At 55.5% G+C, this 18,715-nt stretch overlaps 1 protein-coding gene across 5 annotated transcripts in view; it reads left to right on the top strand.

The window, feature by feature from the left end:
* Positions 1–18,715, top strand: part of ATOSB (atos homolog B) — a 38,386-nt gene that overhangs the window by 18,990 nt on the left and 681 nt on the right. For 2 of the 5 annotated variants that reach the window (XM_034073231.1, XM_034073232.1), the window contains 8 exons: positions 10,383–10,475; positions 10,991–11,261; positions 13,005–14,264; positions 15,406–15,464; positions 15,704–15,800; positions 16,292–16,450; positions 17,477–17,545; positions 18,420–18,625. In XM_034073231.1, the coding sequence (XP_033929122.1) occupies positions 13,185–14,264; positions 15,406–15,464; positions 15,704–15,800; positions 16,292–16,450; positions 17,477–17,545; positions 18,420–18,625 (1,670 nt within the window). In that variant the 5' untranslated portion in view covers positions 10,383–10,475; positions 10,991–11,261; positions 13,005–13,184. Of the gene's footprint in view, positions 1–1,836; positions 1,896–9,921; positions 10,016–10,382; positions 10,476–10,990; positions 11,262–13,004; positions 14,265–15,405; positions 15,465–15,703; positions 15,801–16,291; positions 16,451–17,476; positions 17,546–18,419; positions 18,626–18,715 lie in introns of those variants that run through there. The other 3 variants (XM_005143454.3, XM_031044056.2, XM_034073233.1) reach the window with 3 other exon arrangements.

The following is an 18,715-nucleotide window of genomic DNA, read 5'->3' as shown; positions in this document are numbered from 1 at the left end:
GTTGTGATAAGAACAGTCCAGTAACTGAGGTGTAATGTAAAACTTCTACTGGTAATAATAATAAGGGAAATCACAAGTGGAGAAAATAGGAAACTAAAAAGGGAAGGATAAAAAAGCAATAAACAGCAGTGATTCACAATACAATTACTCACCACACACTGACCAGTACCCAGCCAGATCCGAGCAGTGATCTGGCCCTTTTGGATGACTCTCCCCCGTTTCTATACTGGACATGATGTGCTGTGGTATGGAATATCCCTTTGGCTACTTTGGGTCAGGGGTCCTGTCTCTGCTCCCTCCCAGCTTCTTGTGTCACTGGCAGAGCATCAGAGCCTGAAAAGTCCTTGTTCAGAGTGAATATCACTGAGCAACAACTGAAACATCTGTGTGTTATCAGTGTTGTTCCCAGGCTGAAACCAAAACACAGCCCTGCACCAGATACTGGAAGGAGAATAATAGCAGTTACAGCTGAACACAAGACAGCCCTGTATGTGCAGGGGCACCAGCTGATACCCACCATAGCCATGCTTAGAGGAGACCCCTTCCTGTCCTCCAAGAAGCTGTCAGTCAAACTGGGAAGCAGCACAGCCCCATGGGTCATGTTTGGCTGTACCCAAAGGCAGGTTAGTGGTGTGGATCCAGGCTGTGACAGCACCAGTAGCCCTCCCACAGCCGGCAGTGCAGGGCTGATAAAGCACACGGGCTTGCCTGGAAGTCAGCCTCGGAGGAAGCCCTCTCCAGCATCACTCCTTATCTGGGCAGCGCTGGCACAGGGCAGTGCTCCCAGCCTAACCCGGCTCCCGCAGCAGACCTGAGCCAGCATGGCTCTATGTGTGTGTGTGATGCAGGAGGCACTGAGCCTCTGGCACGGGCTCCCTGCTCTGTTTGCTGCCCTGCAGAGCATATGGCACAGCCAGAGAGCTGTGTATGGCCTGGCACACGTGTGTGCACAGAGCTGTGGCAGCGAGGGGTGAGTCTGGAGGGTGTGAACCATGAGTCAGCTGGAAGCAGAAGGTACATACTCACACAGGGATGGGCTGCAAGGGAGCCCAAGGGGGCTGGAAGAGCACTGGGTGTGCAAGGGATGGGGTAAGGGATGGAGGAGAGCTGGGGGAGCCAGAGGATGCAGTGTATTGAAGTAGCCATATCCCATGGCTTGGGAATGGGCTGGGGTCTGACTCAGCCGTGTGCCAAACATGTGCCTTGCCCACCTGGAATCAACCAGGTTGGAAAAGACTGTCAAGATCATTGAGTCCAACTCTTTCCCTGGGACTGCTAAGACTAAACCATGTCACTGAGGGCCTCATCTACACCATTTGTGAGCACCTCCAGGGATGGTGACTCCACCACTGCCCTGGGCAGCCTGTTCCAATGCCTGAGCACCCTCTTGGTGAAGAAGTCGTTCCTAATATCCCATTTAAACCTCTCCTGGCTCAGCTTTAGGCCATTACATTTTGTCCTATCACCTATTACATGGGAGAAGAGACATCTCCAGCCATGGGTACATTGCTGTCCCAGGGTGGGCTGGAGCATCCTCAATGCTGAGGCCTTCGCAGGAGGGACCAAAGATGAGCACAAGGGAGCAGTGCAGTGACCAGGTATCCCAGCCACCGATGCATGGGGAGGATCTTTGTCCTAGGGCTGTTCAGTTTCTATTTAGCTCAGTTGGCCTCTTCAGAGTTGCTGCTTATCACTCCTGAGGACAGGTCATTCGTGGGCATGATGGAGATACCACAGCACTGAAGCCAAAGCTCTCTGTATTTAGGACCCAACTTCTCAAAGCAGGTATTTGGGATATCCCAGCTCAGGATAACCTATGTTTGTTGCAGGTTTGGTATTGCTAATAACCAGGGTCATATACTAGAAAACCAGCCCCCACTGCTCTCAGTGTTGAGGTGAGTCTTTATATCCAACATCCCCAAGGTGTGCAGTGTCTGCTGCATGCAGGTACCTCCTGTTTGCCCTGCTGGCACCCTTGGCTGGGCAGGATGGAGACTTACAGGCTCCAGCAGCCCCCAGAGATGCTCTGCCATGGGGCTGCAGTGGGCAGAGCCTGAGAGCAGTGGGTTCAAGCAGCCTGGGAAAGGGAAGGCAGCGAAGGGGACTCACTGCTGCCAGAGGCTGTGGGTTTGGAGAGAAGCCGGAGCTGGGCTCTCCTGGGAATGGCCCAGGCACAGGAAGAGCATTAACGGCACAGAAGGGAAATTGCAATTAGGTATTAGGACAAACATTTCCCCAAAGGGCAGCTGGGCTCTGGAGCAGAGCCCAGAGAAAGGAGGCAGCGTCCACACTTGGAGACAGCCCTTGGCAGAGGCAGATCCTAAGCAACCTGCTTGAGCTTGGCCCTGGGACCAAACCCCCAATGTCCCTTCCCACCATTGTTATTCCCAAGTTCTGCAGTTGTTGGGGTGCTTGGTGATATAACTTCTTGTGCTGGGCTCACCAATCCCTTCTCCTCACTTGGTTCATCTCATCCATGTGCTATTAGCAGTGCTGGGAGATGAAGGCACTGACTTAACAGCACTGCACAGCTCTTTGATTGAGAGAGAAAGTTTAGATGTCCTATGAGCCTATTCAGGCAAGCATCGAGTAGGATGGAAATCAAATATCACCTGAAAGAAGGCAAGCTTTATGTTAAATTGCTAAATAAAATCTGCACAATGAAAGCAAGGAATGAGAAATGTTCCAGTTATATAAAGCACAGGTAGGGCTCCTCTTCTAGGGACCAGAGCCTCTGGATCCCTTTGTAGTAGATGCCCCTTTTCTTTGACTCTTCCTTTAGTTAAACTAATAAGCTCCCAAATCAAAGAGAGCTGCAGCACCCATCTCTCCATCATTCCCACCCTGTGTGAGCACAAAGAGCCAGTTGGCAGTGAAGCTCGGGGTGTAAACCACTTGTCCTGCTCTGCTGGCAGTGCAGAGCTGTGATCAGTACCGGGATGCTGGTGCTGTTGGGATGCTGGGGAGGGCTCTGGTCCAGGTTTATCTTCCCCTTGTCTGTCCCAGAGACAGTGGTGATTGCAGGGGCAGTCACTAGTAGCCCTTATAAAGGCTCCAGCTGCCTGACCATCCTGAGCACATGGAGGTTGAGATGCGCCCAAAAAGCTGTCTGGAAAGAGTTATTTGCTCACAGTATTTTCTGTTTCTTTGCCAGCCTTTTATTCTCATGGCTGCTCTTTTCCTGATCCCGTCCTGCAAGGCTGGCTGCTGGCAGCCTTATTGGCCTTGTCTTCAGGAAAGATCTCTGGTCAGCAGTTTATTGTGTCTCCGAGCTTTGACCCTGCTGCCTGATGTTGCAGAAGCCTGTGTCTGGTGTGTGAGTGCTCAAAAGGGGTTTAGTGTTCGCCCCATCCCGTGTGTGAGAGTAATAAACCAGAGCACAAGGGGCTGTGTGTAGCCATGGTGCCTGGGTAGAGCTGACCTGCAGCAGTAGCTACGCCTGTCTCCCCATCTGTCAGAGGCTGGGACAATGTCCAGGCTCCCCAGATGCTTTTATGTGGGTTTTCAAGGTCTAGGACATTCCCATGGGCCTGTGTTAGTCTCCAGATCCCTTCCAGAGTTGTTCCTCTCAGCCTTTCCTTTGGTTTTCATTGGTGCTGGGCTGCTGTCTCACTCCAAGTCCTATGTGTTCTCCCTTCCTCGACAGTCCAGTCATCACCCCATGATGCGCTTGGCAGTCTTGTGTCACTTGGGTATCCCTCTTGCCTCTTGCAGGGACCAACATGGGGACTCATGTCCAGTGCATGGGGGTTGTCTGGGGATGCATCTGCCTCTGGATCCTGTCCCTGTCCACTATGGCTTCTGTGAAGACCCAGGATGCTGATATGTCAGTGCCCTGGTGCTGTGTATTCCCTCTAGGCTGCACACACCAGATAGCCCTGAGAACACGTCCTCTCCAGCCTTCTCTTGACTTGAGCCTTCGCTTCATCTGTATCCATGAAGCATACAGGTGCCAAGCAGGTTCCCCCTTCCCTCTGGAGGACATCTCTAGCTGTGTGCATTGCTCATTGGCAGCCCTGATGGATGCACAGGGCTCTGCTGTTGGTGGGAACACTGCAGGTGGTTCAGGGTGTGTGGACCGGGAGTTTTGCCAGTTTCATGGGATGAAATAGGAGCCAAACTATGTCTCATAGTGCCCTGTGTATGGATATGCTTACAGTCAGACATGACAGTCCCTTCTACCCCCTTGTTTCCTTTCAGAGGGGCTTGTGTGCTTGTATATTTGCCTCCATTATGGGTAACAGTATGCTTAGATGACAGCTGTGACATTCTTTTGCTAATACCAGTAGGATGTTCCTCTCTCACCTTCAGTCCCATGGAAAGGAGAGACTTCCCATTTCCAAGACAAGGCACAGGGACTGAATTCATGGTGGAAATCCCCCTTCCCAGCAGCATCCCACAGCTCTGCACACTCAAAGATGGACAAAGCCTCATCCTTATGGCCCGAATCCCTGCCCAGCCCATGTCACCATTCTGGCCTGTGCTTGAGCCTCTCTAAACTGCTGCTGGGCAAGGAAGAGTTGTGTGGGTGAGCATGGCTCTGTGTGTGTGTGTGTGGTATCTCCTCCCTCTGTGACACACAGATGTCTACCACGGGGAGTGGAAAAGATGCTGAATGTCCCCACAGCTGCAGCCTTATCTGCAGGCTGCAGCTTGGTGACACCAAGCCCGAGGCCTGATGCCTGTGGCCAAGCACCTCCCTCGGAGGGCTTTTATGGTAAAGGGAAGCATATCGCAAGAGGGGTTGTGGTGGGGACAGGCAGTTCCCACGGGGCAGATGCTGCAAGCACAATCCTTGCTGCCCTCCCTACTGCAGGCACTTCACCTGATCCTTCTTCCCATCCATGGCTTTGGAGGCTGTGCCCGGAGGTGACTGGGGAATGAAGCATCCTTGGGACCTTCTCCACTGCTCTGCAGTGCCCTGGTGACCATTTTTGGGAGGTATAGAAAGGTGACACTGCTGTGGGCTCTTCCAGATTGGCACCAGGGACTTATTAGTGTGGTGTGTGCAAGGAGGATTGGGCTGGCAGAGCTGTGCGAGGATAGGATGGGAACAAATAGGACCATGCAAAGCCCAGCTGTCCTGTGAAGGATGTACGGAAGGTGAAGTGTTGTGCATGTGGGATTGGGCAGTGTGGATAGCTACAGGGTCAGGGTACAGAAATAGTTGTCTTGGTAAGGAGGAAAGCTGGGGCTGTGGATGGCTGTGGTTGTATGTGGTGGTGACTGGAGAGGAGACAGCAGAGGTGGGAGCAAAAGGTGTCCCATCACTTGCTGATTGCTGTGCTGTCTTCTCTCGGCCTGCACAGCATCACCTTGCTGCTGGAGTTCCCTGTCAGAGGCTGGTGGGTCTGTAACTGGCTCATAATGATGGAGCTGTTCACACTTCCCATATAGTACAGCCTGGCACAGGGAGCTGATGGGATGGGAGTTACCAGCAGGTGATTGCCTCTCCATTGGTGTTCAGTTAAACCAGTTGGGGTAGGGTTCAGACACCAACCCCAGGGCATCACTCCTCTGGGACATCAGATAAAAGGGACTGTTAACCCTACATCACTCAGTGTGGTGGGGGTCCAGTCCTACTGAGACCTGGAGCATGGCTCCCTCAGACAGATGTCCATATTGAACTCAGAAGATGAGGTGTGTGGGTGCTGTGGTTGTGGCCAGAGACCCAGGCATTGTGCAGGCACAGAGCAGAAGTGGTCCCTGCCCCTCTGCCAGGACCTGTTTGCCTTCTCATGGCCACCCTGTGACTGACTGCACAGGCACACGGCTGTAATCACCAGTGGTGGAAAACTTTCCATGGGTGCCAGTTGCCACCAAGGTCTGGAGCAGAGCAGCCGGTCTGTGCCCTCACTCAGTGCCCAAGGTCCGTGTCCTTCAGGACACTGCCCCTGGGGAGGGACTGGAGGATGGGAATGGAGCTGTCTGACACATCCCTGTCCTTGGGTGGCTGGGAGCTTATTTCACTCTGTGTATGTTCTTTGTTGCTCTGGGGTGATGCTGAGGCCACAGAACCACTGCAAGGACCACGCCACTGGTGTCCATAGCTTTCCCTGATGGAAAAGCCTTGCGGGCTCAGTGCTCCTTCCCCTGGGAGCAGTGGTGTCAGCAGCAGATACCCCGAGGTGCAAACACACAGCCTTCCATGAAGCAGAGCCAGCCTGGAGGAATGTGTGGCCAGCTGTTGTCCTGGGCCTGGCTTGTGTCCTCCAGCACTTCCCACCCGGCTCTACCCAGGGGAGGGAAGCGGGGCTGGCCCATCCTCCGGGCGCAGGGCAAGCGGGTACCACGTCGGGCTGTACCGGCACAGAGGAGCCCAGCATCATCCTGCTGCCTCCGCAGGGATCCTCTTGGGCAGCGGAGCTTTCCCCACCCCCAGCTCTGCCGCTGCCTCTTTGTTTTCTGGCAGAAGCCTCTGTGCCTTTTCATTGCCGTGGAGGCGGCAGCAGGAGCCTCTCCATGCGCCGGGAGCGTGGTGCGGGCTGGCAGTCCTGCCGGGACCGGGGTCTGCCTCGCAGGGCTCAGAGCCCACTCGGCACCTTCAGGGTCTCCTTTCCAGGGGCTGTTCCTGCGGTCGAGGTCACCGGTTTGCTCCTCACAACCCCTCTTGCGCTGGCAGCGCCTCTGCACCTTGCCACAAGTGGAGTAAGTTGGGTGGGAAGGGGCCGGTGCCCAGCTCGGCTCTGCTGCGGTCCTTGCTCCCTGCTGAGGAGGTACCTGAGAGCAGAGGCAGGGGCTGCGGAGCCGGCGGTGGCTGAGGATTGCTGTGCTGCGCCTGCCTCTCGGTGTATTTGATCTCTCGACTTCCAGCGGGGACTGAATTCCTGTGCTGGATTCTGGGCTCGGCTCTTGTGAAAGGATCCAATTATTTCAGGGCTTTGAGCATCTCCATTTGTTGCCCATATTTGCGGCGCCCGGGTCTGTGCTGGCTGGAATTCCAAGTGATTAACGTGGGCTGTGACATCCCTCCTAGGGGTGTTATCTTTGCTCGCTGTCCCCCACCGCCCCTCTCTTCCTCCTCCAGCAGCCAGCGAGCGAGACAGGCAGGCAGAGACAAAGGTCTGTCCTCAACCTGGGCTATCCTCTCCGTGAGCGGCTGCTGAATGGGATTTCCCTGCCCTGCCTGCTGCAGGTTTCCTGGGCTCGAAGGCTGGAGCTGGGCAGCCGAGGGCTGTATCGCTTGAGGTTTGATCCTGCTCTGGTGCTGGGTGGGCAGGGGGATGCTGCCTGCTTTGGAGAGCTGCCCGATTGTCATGCTGGATTTTAAGCTGTTTTTCGTTCTTTGATTGTGCTTTCCTGGGAAGAGGGGCAGCGGTGCATGGAGGGGGAGCTCGGCTGGTGCGGAGGGTGGGTTGGACGTGGGGGAAAGCCATACACAGGTGGCTGTTGCGTAGCAGGATCTGCCTGCAGACCCTGCGAGCCCCCGTTCCCAGCAACGGGCTATTGTCAGCATCGCCACCGGCACGTGGGGCACCGGGGCAAGGTGTGCGGAGCTGATCCATGCCGAGACGTGAGGCATCCGATGGGAGCTGCGCTCCTGCTCCCCGGGCTCCCGGTTTCATTGTGTTATCCTGGCTCAGCCAAGCGGAAGGGCTCAGTCCCTGCGGCACCTGAGCGTGGGGCTGGGAGGCATCAGCATTGCTGGGCAGAGCTCAGCCCCTCAGGAGCCTGCGGCAGCCTGGAGACCCACCGAGGTACCCTGCGGAGAGGACCCCCAGGGGCTTCTGCACCCCATGGGTGTCCCCTCCCATGGGATGGGAGGACGGGCAGAAGCAGCACCTAGCGATATGGACATGGGTGCGAAAGGGCAGAGGGAGGTGTTGGGTCTGTCTCTGGTGGTTTATAGGAGCTCGCACTCCTGACATGGGCACTGCTCTTGCCCCATCTCGCTCTTCCTCTCCATTGTCAGCACAGGGGCCAGCATGAGCGAGGTTTTGTGGCTGCATAAATCTGGCACTGCAGGGGGCCTCGTGAGGACCCCAAAGAGCAGCGTTTGCCCTTGAGTGGGGCAGGGATGCTCCTTCCCTCTTCATCCTCCCTCACTCCCTCCCTCTGTCAATCCCAGCAAGTGTGAGCTTCTTCCTCTCCAACCTGCATCACAGACGTTGCCAGAGCCACGTCCATGTGGGTCACCTTTCCCTTCAGGCACAGTTTGCTCCTCGAGCATCTCTCTAACCAGCTTCTCTGCAGGATTACCACCTCTTCTAGGCATGGTGCTGGAGGTAGTCCCCAGTCTCTTGTCTCTCCTCATGTTGGTATACCTGGTCTCTCATGCTGTGGTGAAACCCTTCTCTGGTGGCAGCATTGCTGCTAGTGCTGCCGTGCTTCAAGGTTGTGATGGAAACTTTCTGCCTGCTGGCTCTTCTCAAGCTCTGCTCTTAGGCTGTGCCAGGGACCTTCTGGGTTTGCACTTGCACTGGTTAGATTTCCTTCCTTCTCCTTGGGTTCACATAGAACCAACAGAGATGCAATTTATCCTCTAGGCAGTCTGTTTCCAGCAGCTTCTATTGCCTCTTCTCTTGCCTTGTGCTCTGCTTGCACCAAGGGTGATTATTTGCCCTCTTGTAATGACTGCCCCTCTCCTTCTCAGCTGTGTGGTTCCTGCTGGGCTGGCATGGTATGGTGCAGCCCCTTGTGCTAGGTGAGCACACTGCTGCCTAGTGCTAGCATCACCTGGTAATAGGTGTTGAGGTCTCAGCTGGGATGGATTTATAGTGCCCCAGCTCCTCCTCATGGACCCATGCTCCTGAAAGGCAGCTGCTGCTCGGGAGCAAAGGTCTGTGGTTGCAGAGGGACATGGGAGGGACAAAGAAAGAACGTAGGTGAAACTGCTTACTTGTCCCAGCACAGACACGCACAGGAAGGATGTGGCTTTGTCCTGCTGCACTCTGCTGACTCTTGGTGCTGATGTTGCTTCCCAGTGGTTGACTGTGCCATGCAAGTGCAGTACTGGTCTGCCCCAGGGATAGAAGAGGGAAGCAGGAGCCTTCCAGGCAGGCAGAGCACAGGCTGTTACTACCTTGGTGTCTGCCCATTGAGGCACTCAATTGCTTTTCTACCTGCCTTGGTGCAGGCCCCATGTAGGGTGCCACAAGGAGCTGACCTTTCACAAAGGGTTTTTGCTGAGGGCTTGGACCAGAGGTTTACGGTGTTGGTTTCCCCTGCTGCAAGTGCTCCTCAGGAGCTGTGTATTGTGTTTCTGTTGTGGCTGGTCACCAGCAGTGCTTTCCCATCTGTCCTGTGTTCAGCTGTAACTGCTGTTATTCTCCTTCCAGTATCTGGTGCAGGGCTGTGTTTTGGTTTCAGCCTGGGAACAACACTGATAACACACAGATGTTTCAGTTGTTGCTCAGTAATGTTCACTCTGAACAAGGACTTTTCAGCCTCTGATGCTCTGCCAGGGAGGAGGGGAAGCTGGGAGGGAGCAGAGACAGGACACCTGACCCAAGCTAACCAAAGGGGAATTCCATACCATAGCACATCATGCCCAGTATAGAAACAGGGGGGAGTCACCTGGAAGGCCCAGATCACTGCTCGGCTTGGGCTGAGTATCTGTCAGTGGATGGTGAGCAATTGTATTGAGCATCACTGCTGTTCAGTGGGTTTTATCCTTTTCCCATTTAGTTTTATATTGTCTCCCCTTGTTATTTCCCTTATCGTTATTAGTATTAGTCATTTTACATTATACTTTAGTTACTGGACTGTTCTTATCTCAACCCTTTGGATTTACATTCTTTCAATTCTCCTCACCATCCTACCCAAAGTGGGAGGGAGGAAAGAGGAGGATGCATAGTTCTGAGTTACCAGCTGTGTTTAAACCACAACACCAGCAGTGTTGGTGATACCTTTTGGGCTGGCTGACTTTGAGCATGCCTGTCTGATAATTACAAATCCTATTGGAAATGTAATGAAAGAACAGCCCATTTCCTGGGGCAGGTGAGGTCAGGCAGTGAGCACCTTACTGAAGCTGTCTTCACACCTGCAGGATGATGGGATGCAGAACTGGAGCATGGTACCAGAAAGGGGCTGCACTTGGGTGATCGGTGCCTTTGAGCATCCCTTCAGGGTTTTTGATCATCTTCCTGGCCCTGCTGCTTCCAGCTTTGAGCAGTGCTTGGTGCTGGGGTGGGATGCTCAGTGGGACAGATGGTGGCTTGGCTCTGGATGGCTGCTACAGTGAGCCCCACACTGACAATGCATGGGAAAGGAGGGCACAGTCCCCAGGATGGGCAGCATTTCCTCTTTCACATGGAGGTTATTGGGCCATTAAAGCTCATGGGGTGCCCCTGCCACAGAGGGCCTGAGGGCTCCTGCCCACCCTGAGGGTGCTGCAGCACAACCTGCTGCCCCAGCTGACTCTCCTCCTTGCCTTCTTCCAGGCATCAAAGCTGCGGTGCTGTGGGATTATGACTGCAGGGGGGCTGTGTTGAATCTGCAAACCTCTGTTGTGCATCAAGGACACATGTGAGCAGGTGAGTGCTGTGCACATGAAAGGACTTCTGTCGTTGTGCTGGGGGAAGCCGGTGGGGGGCCGTCGTGGCTCAGGGCTGTCAGGCTCCTGCTTTCTGCCTTCCCTACCAGGCATCTCAAACTGGAAGAAAACATTTGCAAAGCTCTTCTTGTTTGTAGGGCCAGAAAGTGCCCTTTGATGTTGTGGGTGCAAGAGGCAGGAGGTGGACATGAGACTAGCTGCAGGCCCAGAGGTTGCTGGTGATATGCAGTGTCTTGGGAAGCAAGGCATGAAGTGGTTGCTGGAGCAGGGATCTGTTCATATGCACAGTGTTTCATATAGGAAGGCATGCAAAAGGGATGTAAAACATGAGCCAGGTATGAGAGTTCACAGCTTAGCTCAAAGTATTTGTGGTTTAAATAGAAATCAAGGTGTTAGCACTGCCTGAGATGGCCAAGATGTATGTGGCCTTTGGGTTTGGGATGTTGGGAGAGACTGAGCCTCAATGCTGCCTTCTTTGTGTGACCCTGCAAACAGGCATCACCTCCTGCCCTTCAGAAAGCATCTGAACCCCCAGCCCTGCATCTCCTGCTTTCCTTCCCTCTGAGCCGCTGTGGAAGCCGAAGAGCTGGAGAGGACAGTGTGGCAGTTGAGAGGCACACCGTGATGGTGGGAGCCATTCCACGGCAGCCACGCCGCTTCTGGGGGGTGCCCGGCTGGCTGGTGTCTTCAGCTAACTGTGCCAACAGCCACCCCCTGCGGGACAGGGACGTTCATCCGGAACAACCTGGGGTTCTGCTGCAGAGAGGTGAGTGTGGGGCAGCCAGGACAGGCTGCACTGTGGGGTGCCATGGAGGGGATATCTGGAGGTGATCTGGTCCAAGATCTTGCTTAAGCAAGCCCACTCAGAGCCATTGCCCAGGACCATGTCCAGACAGCTTTTGAATGTCTCATAGAATCACAGACTGGTTTGTGTGGGAAGGGACCTTAAAGCTCATCCAGCTCCAACCCCTGCCGTGGGCAGGGACACCTTCCACTGGAACAGCTGCTCCAAGCCCCTGTGTCCAACCTGGCCTTGAACACTGCCAGGGATGGGGCAGCCACAGCTTCTCTGGGCACCCTGTGCCAGCGCCTCAGCACCCTCACAGGGAAGAGCTTCTGCCTAAGAGCTCATCTCAGTCTCCCCTCTGTCAGGTTCAAGCCATTCCCCCTGTCCTGTCCCTACAGGCCCTTGTCCCAAGCCCCTCTCCATGTTTCCTGCAGCTCCTTTAGGCACTGGAGCTGCTCTGAGGTCTCCCCTTCAGGAGCCTTCTCTTGTCCAGGCTGCCCCAGCCCAGCTCTCAGCCTGGCTCCAGAGCAGAGCTGCTCCAGCCCTCACAGCAGCTCCGTGACCACCTCTGGACTCACTCCAACAGCTCCACATCCCTCTTGTGTTGTGAACCTAGAGCTGGAGTCTCCCAGGATGAAGATTCCACAGTCTCTCTAGGTAGCCTGTGGAGTGTTTGGTCACCATCACAATAAAAAGAATGTTTCCTGACGTTCAGACAGAACCTCTGTGTTCCAGTGCCTTCTGCCTCTGGTCCCATCACTGGGCATGACTAGAAAAAAACTGGCTCCATCTTTGCACCCTCCCTTAAAGTATTTATCTGCAGCCTGGCCTGCTACTGTCCCGTCCCATCGAGGTGGAGCCAAAATACCATTCACAGCCTGAACCAGATAGCCTTGACCCACTCAGAGAGCTGATTTCCCTGTTGCTCACCTGCCCCTAAGCCTTTGCTCCGCCAGAGCAAGCGAAGCTGAGTGGACAAAGGGCAGAGCTGCCACGGGCAGTTTGTCAGGCTCTGGAGCTCCTTGGTCTGCAGTGACTTGTGCTGCATCTCCTCAGCTCCTGCAGCCATTTCAGTACTTATCATGTCAGAAAAACTCGTGGTCAGGATCCTCACAGCTCCCAAACTGGGCTGAAAATCAGAAGTGAGGGGCTATGCCTGAGATGGGGAGGTCAGGTTCTGCAGCCCCAGATGCTGACTGAGGTGGTGGAGGTCCCTGCTCCAAGGTGGCAGAGATAACTGTGATGTTATGCCAGGTTCCTGCCCTCTGTGTAGGGGGTACAGCCCTGCCTAGTTTAGCTCATGTGGCCAGGACGGGTCTTCTTGGCGAGCACAGGGAGATCTTGTTGCTGTTGCCCAAGGGGGTGATTAGAGGCCGGAGCCCCTGGGACTGGTCTGACTTGCCTGACTCCTGCTCTCTGGAACACTGCAAGCACGTCCCTGGCAGAAGGCAAGCTTCCTTCTCCCCACTTGTCCAGGCTTGTCCCCCATAGTCTCCAGCCTCCTGTGTGCCCAGGCTGGGGAGGAAGTGCTGATCCTGCAGATGGGTGATGCTGCAGGGCTCCCTGCAGAGCCACAGCAGCTTCCTCTTCCCTTCCTGGGACAGGGAGGTCTGAGTGGGGCTGTATAAGGACCTGTCTGTGCCACAGGAGGTCCCTCATGACCAAAAGCCCAGATGAGCACAATATCCAAGGCTGACTCCCATCCTCCTGCTCTCTTTCCAGATGCTGTGCTGCAGTGTATCCCATCGTAGAGGGCTCACCCAGGCATCCTGAGTGAGGGGAGGTCCAGCTCCCACCGCCTGTCCTCACACCCTGACCTGTGGCACTTTACAGTCTCCCTTCTGCTACTGCATGGGCTGTTGTGACTCCGGCTCCGCTCGGAGTCCAGGCAAGTGAGGCTCCATGCGGCACATCCACACGGAGACGTCCCTGCCCCCGGAGCGCAGCGCAGACCCCAGCCTGTCCCAGCCCAGTGGAGAGGCACCCTTGGAGGCTTCCTCGCAGCACTGCACCCACCGCAGCATCCTCATGGGCTACAACGAGACAGAGATCAAGCGCCAGAAGGTTTATCAGGTCTCCATCTTCTCGCACCTCTCCAGCTCCTCGGGAAGCGCAGAGCAGCGGGCAGGCAGCCGGACGGCTGTCAAAAGGGGATATCCCGAGCAGCGAACTACAGAGGGAGGGCGAGACCCCAAGCGAACTCAATGGGGTGTCGGAGGGGTGGATGGCAAATGTGACATGGACCCTGGGCAGGCTTCCCTGGATGATGATGATACCTTTGAGGATGGTCTGCTGGTGGAGGAGCTCTCCCTGTGCGGCTCTGCACAGCACTTCTCCCACAGCGGGCTGCGGGTAGTGGAGCACCGGTGTGAGAGCAGCCCTATCCACAGCCCCAAGGCCAGCAGAGAGGACAAGCTGCAGGATGTCTCCTCTTCCTCCTGGCCACAGCACATTGCCTGCAGTACTTTGCACAAGAGAGATGGTTGCCCTGTCTCTTCTGGGGATCAGCCCATAGACTATGGGCAGAATGGAGAGCGGGCAAGTGGCCACAGCTTGCTTCACCTTGATTTGCACAATATTGCACACACAGCCCAGCTGGACTCTGGTGGGAAGGAAGAGGGGCTGGGGAGCAGCCTGGCACACAGCAGCAAGGCTAGTGGAGAAGAGGGATGGTCAGCAGTGCCCAATGGGTGCAAGGAGCCCGCAGCTCCACAGACAGCACTCAGCCCTGAGCCCAGCAACCTGGGCTCCCTGGACAAGACACCCTGTGGGAGCAGCCAGTTCAGTGCCAGCAGCTGCCCAGCCAAGAGGAAGCTGCTGCCTGCTGGTGAGGTTGTGGCTGACTCCTGCTCCGAGGATGAGAGCCTGTCCCCACCAGTGAGGAAGAAGAGGGTCCTGCCGTGCCATCCTGTGCCCACAGCCTGCCGCAGCACTGATGCCAAGGGGGCTCCTTTCTGGAATCACCTGCTGCCCACAGCCAAGGTGAGCACTGCTCATGGGTGGGATGCAGGGAATGACCTGAGGACACTCAGAGCTTAGTGCACATGGCAGTGTGGGACACTGTGGCACCATGGCCTGTCTGTCCCAGTGCTGCAGCATTGGTGTGAGCAGGGCAGCTCACTCATAGTCTGTAGGTTATCATCACCTTCTGATGCCTTGGAGTTGCTGCATCCTCTGCTTGCAACCAGCTCTTGAGGCAAGAGCCTTGCTCGGATAGGACATGGACCCCCTGTGACACATGGACACATGGCATGGGGCCACACAGTATTGACAGCTGTGTGTTAAGCTAGGCTTACCAGAAGGCTTGGGAAGAGTGGCTGGCTGAGGCTGCAGCAGGCTTACACCAGAGCTGGCACGATCCTCTTTCCCTGGGGCATCCCACAGTGCTGGCAACCCCTGGAGGGCCCAACAGCAGAGCTTCCCTGGCTTGGAGCTGGGATACACGATCCATGGGACACAGCTCCATCCCTGCCCATGTGCCCTTTGTGGTGCCCGTCCCCCAGACCTGCTGCCCTCCAGCAGCTTCCCTCGGTATTCCCGCCTGGTCATGCCAGCCAGCGCCATCATCCCTTTGTGTTCTGCTGCCCTTTGTATGGCTTCCAGAAGGGAAAACTCCTGAAAAGGGGATGTCTTTAAAAGGAGGCTGCAGTGTGGCTCTGGCTTTAACCCCTAAAGCCTAAAGCTGTAGGAGTCTGGGGTGGGCAGCACGACCCTCTGCCTGGTGGGACTACTTTGCATGAATCTCCAGGGGACAGGACTGTTCCTGGGCTGGTCACGGAGCTTCATTGTATGTATGGTACAAGGGGTGTCACTGCATGGCTCTTATGGGGGTGTCTGTCGCTGGGGCTGGTACCAAGATCTGCTTTGTGAGGTGGGAATTGTGTGATGCGCTCTCAGCTTGGGTACCAACACGTTCATCCCCAGCAGAGCCACTCTGGGGTTTGGGCAGCCCCATGTCCCCCCCAGACACCCCACTCCTGCAGAGGCCAGTGACAGCTCCCCATGGATGACAGCCTGTCCCATCCTCCTGGAGCTGTGAGGCAAGGCAAGGGTTGATGGAACCTCCCAGGGTCAGGCCCTGGTTGCTGCCCTAACATGGTTCTCACTTCTGTGCCCCCTCCAGAGCTCTGTGGACTGTACTGCAGTGGGGAGGAGGCTGAAGAGCGAGCTGCGCCTCAAATCGTGAGTGTCCTGGCAACCCTGTGGGGTGCACACAGGGGCTCGGGATGCCCGGACACCCCAGCACCCTGCAGCCCCATGGGAGGTTCAGGCTATGGGGTGGTGGGGAGTTTCCTCTGCCCCGAGGGGTAGGAAGGTGCGTTCAACCTCCACCAAAGAAAGGGACTAGGGATGTGGAGAAGGATCCCCAGGGATGTGGGCAGCTCTCCAGTCCAACACAAATGTTCTCTCCTGTTTCAAAGGCGACATCTCCGGAGCAGCCTCCGGAGGGGCACCAGGTCCTCCTCAGCACCCTGGGCCACCACCACCATCAGCCATGCTCTGCTTGGCAACTTTGAGGTAACAGCACCCACCCAGGGGCTCCAGGCTGGGCTGGTGATGGGCATGAGAGGCTGAACCTGACCAGAGCCCAGGTGTGGGGCTGGGCTGTATCCCCAAAGCCTTGTTGTGTTTTAAGCCCCATGGCAACTGAGCACAATGCAGCTGCTTGCTCACTTCTCACCCCCCTCTCCCTCGCAGGGTGGGATGGGGAGGAGGATCATAGGAAGGTAAAACCTCTGAGTTCAGATAAGAACAGTCTGATAGTTGAAATAAAGCAAAATAAAGGGTACATGGACCCTGCTGAGATAGCTGCTGCTCTTCCTGCTTCTCTGTGTGAGATGGATGGCTTTGTGTCAGAGCGAGCAGCCAGGGCCCTTTGCGAGTAGTGTGTGGACACGAGAGCAAGCAGAGTTGTGGATGCAGCAGGGATGTGGGTTATCTCACCTGCAGCTTTGAGGCGAGGGGCAGGGCTGGTGTTTGAAGGTCCCTAACACCCCTTCCTCTCTCAGGAGTCCATCCTGAAAGGGCGCTTTGCACCGTCGGGGAGGATCGAGGGGTTCACAGCAGAGATCGGTGCCAGCGGCTCCTACTGCCCCCAGCACGTCACGCTGCCCGTTGATGTCACCTACTTCGATGTCTCTGAACACAGCGCACCCTCACCTTTCCTGGTATGCAGAGGAGGGAGGGCTGGGACCATGGGGGAGGTGAGTGAGGGCTGTACCCAGGCACCCTGCATCCTGAGGATGTGCCTCTCTGCATAGCATGGATCAAGCAACCGCCTGCCTGAGAAGACCACTGCTGTGCTGGGAGCACAGAGGGAAAGAAGAGGGAACCCTCTGCAGTGTCGTGGTTTAAACACAGATGGTAACTCAGAGCCATGCAGCCACTCACTTGCTCCCCCTTCTTCCGTCCCACCTATAGGTGGAATGGGGAGGGGAATTGAAAGAATGTAAACCCCACGGGTTGAGATAAGAACAGTCCAGTAACTAAGGTATAATGTAAAACTACTGGTACTACTGATGATGATGATGATGATAATAATGATAACAATAATAATAATAATAGAAGAAAATAACTAAGGGAGAGAATATAAAACTAAAAGGAGAAAGGAAAACTATAAAACCAAGTGATGCCAATACAATTGCTCACCATCCACTGAACGATACCCAGCCCAACCCGAGCAGCGATCTGCCCTTTGGGTGACTCCCCCCAGTTTCTATACTGGGCATGACAAGCTGTGGTATGGAACATCCCTTTGTCTACTTTGGGTGAGGTGTCTGTCTCTGCTCCCTCCTGGCTGCTTACTGGCAGTGCATGAGAGACTGAAAAGTCCCCAACCAGAATAAACTGTACTTGGCAACAACCAAAACATCCGTGTGTTATCAGTGTTGCTGTTCTCAGACTGAAGCCAAAACACAGCCCTGCACCAGGCACTGGAAGGATAAAACCCTGTTACAGCTAAAACCAGGACATGCAGGCACAGTAACAGGCAGGCTGCTGCCCAGCTGTGTCATAGCTGTTGCTTCTCCATAACCTCTGTATTGCTGCTTGTTCATCCCCTGGTTTGAAGAGGGGCTGAGATGGGTGTCCTTGCTGCCTTGTGCCAGGCGTTCCCAGCAAGGGGAGCTCCTAGCCCCATGCTGGGCTCCCAGTGAGGTTTCTCCCTCTCTCACACACTGTTTGTTTTGCCCCAGGGAGTGATTGACTTGGAGGCCTTGGGAAAGAAGGGTTACAGTGTCCCCAAAGCTGGAACCATCCAAGTGGTGAGTCCTTCCCTGGCCTCCTCCATCCCCTCTCCTTTCTTCTCTCTCCTCTCTCTTGTCCCCTCTCCCCTCCCCTCTCCCTTCCCCTCTCTTCTTTCCTCTTCTCTCTCCTCTCTCCCCTCTCCTCTCCTCTCCGTGGCAGTGTGGAGAGTGATGGTCGGGCTCTGCTTGTCCCCCCAGGTGGATATACTCCATCACATTGTTTGGCAGGGCAGCAGTCAGAAAGCTTGTGCAGAGGTGGTAATCTGCCTACAGGAAATCTGGAGAGGGACGTTTTAGAGAGGAATGTTCTAGTAATAGCACAAGGAGGAATGGCTTTAAACTGACACAGGAGATTTAGGTGGGATATAAGGAAGAAGCTGTTCCCTGTGAGGATGCTGAGGCACTGGGTGCCCAGAGGAGCTGTGGCTGCCCCATCCCTGGCAGTGTTCAAGGCCAAGTTGGACACAGGGGCTTGGAGCAGCTGCTCCAGTGGAAGGTGTCCCTGCCCATGGCAGGGGTTGGAACTGGATGAGCTTTAAGACCCTTCCAATCTGAACCATTCTGTGATTCTATGATATGTGGTCACCTAGACAGTACAACAGAGGTGAGCATGGGGTCCCTGGGGTGCTGGCAGGGAGACAAGGTGATGGGAGATGCAGGAAAGGGGGAGGATGGTGAGGAGGGACAGGATCTTGTGCAGTGGGGATGAAATGTGATGGGATCACAGGAGTGGAGGTGGGTGGAAAGGACTGGCCTGTGGCTTCAGGCTATGCCCTCTGGGGCTGGTGCGGGGCTTTCTGGACCTTTGGTGCTGGCTCCAGATACCCCAGCCCTGCCCTATGGATCCAACCCTATATCCTTCCCCATCTCACTCCCTACCCTTTGCCCCCAGACCTTATTTAACCCCAACAAGACTGTGGTGAAGATGTTCTTGGTGACATACGACTTCCAGGACATGCCTGCCAACCACATGACCTTCCTTCGCCACCGCATCTTCCTGGTGCCCGTGGGGGAGGAAGAAGGGGCCAGCACGGCCCACAGGGACCCATCAGGCCCCAGCCCACCACGCAGGGTCCTGTGCTACCTGATGCACCTAAGGTAGGTGCACAGAGGGATGTGTGCCTGCCCCACGCTCACCCCATGGCTCCTCACCTGCATGGGGATGGCAGCTGAGACCTGCCCCATGGT

The sequence above is a fragment of the Melopsittacus undulatus genome, chromosome Z, assembly GCF_012275295.1.
Source record: "Melopsittacus undulatus isolate bMelUnd1 chromosome Z, bMelUnd1.mat.Z, whole genome shotgun sequence".
Lineage (NCBI taxonomy): Eukaryota > Metazoa > Chordata > Aves > Psittaciformes > Psittaculidae > Melopsittacus > Melopsittacus undulatus.
Note: the sequence above shows the minus strand (reverse complement) of the source record. Positions and strands in the feature narration are given on the sequence as shown.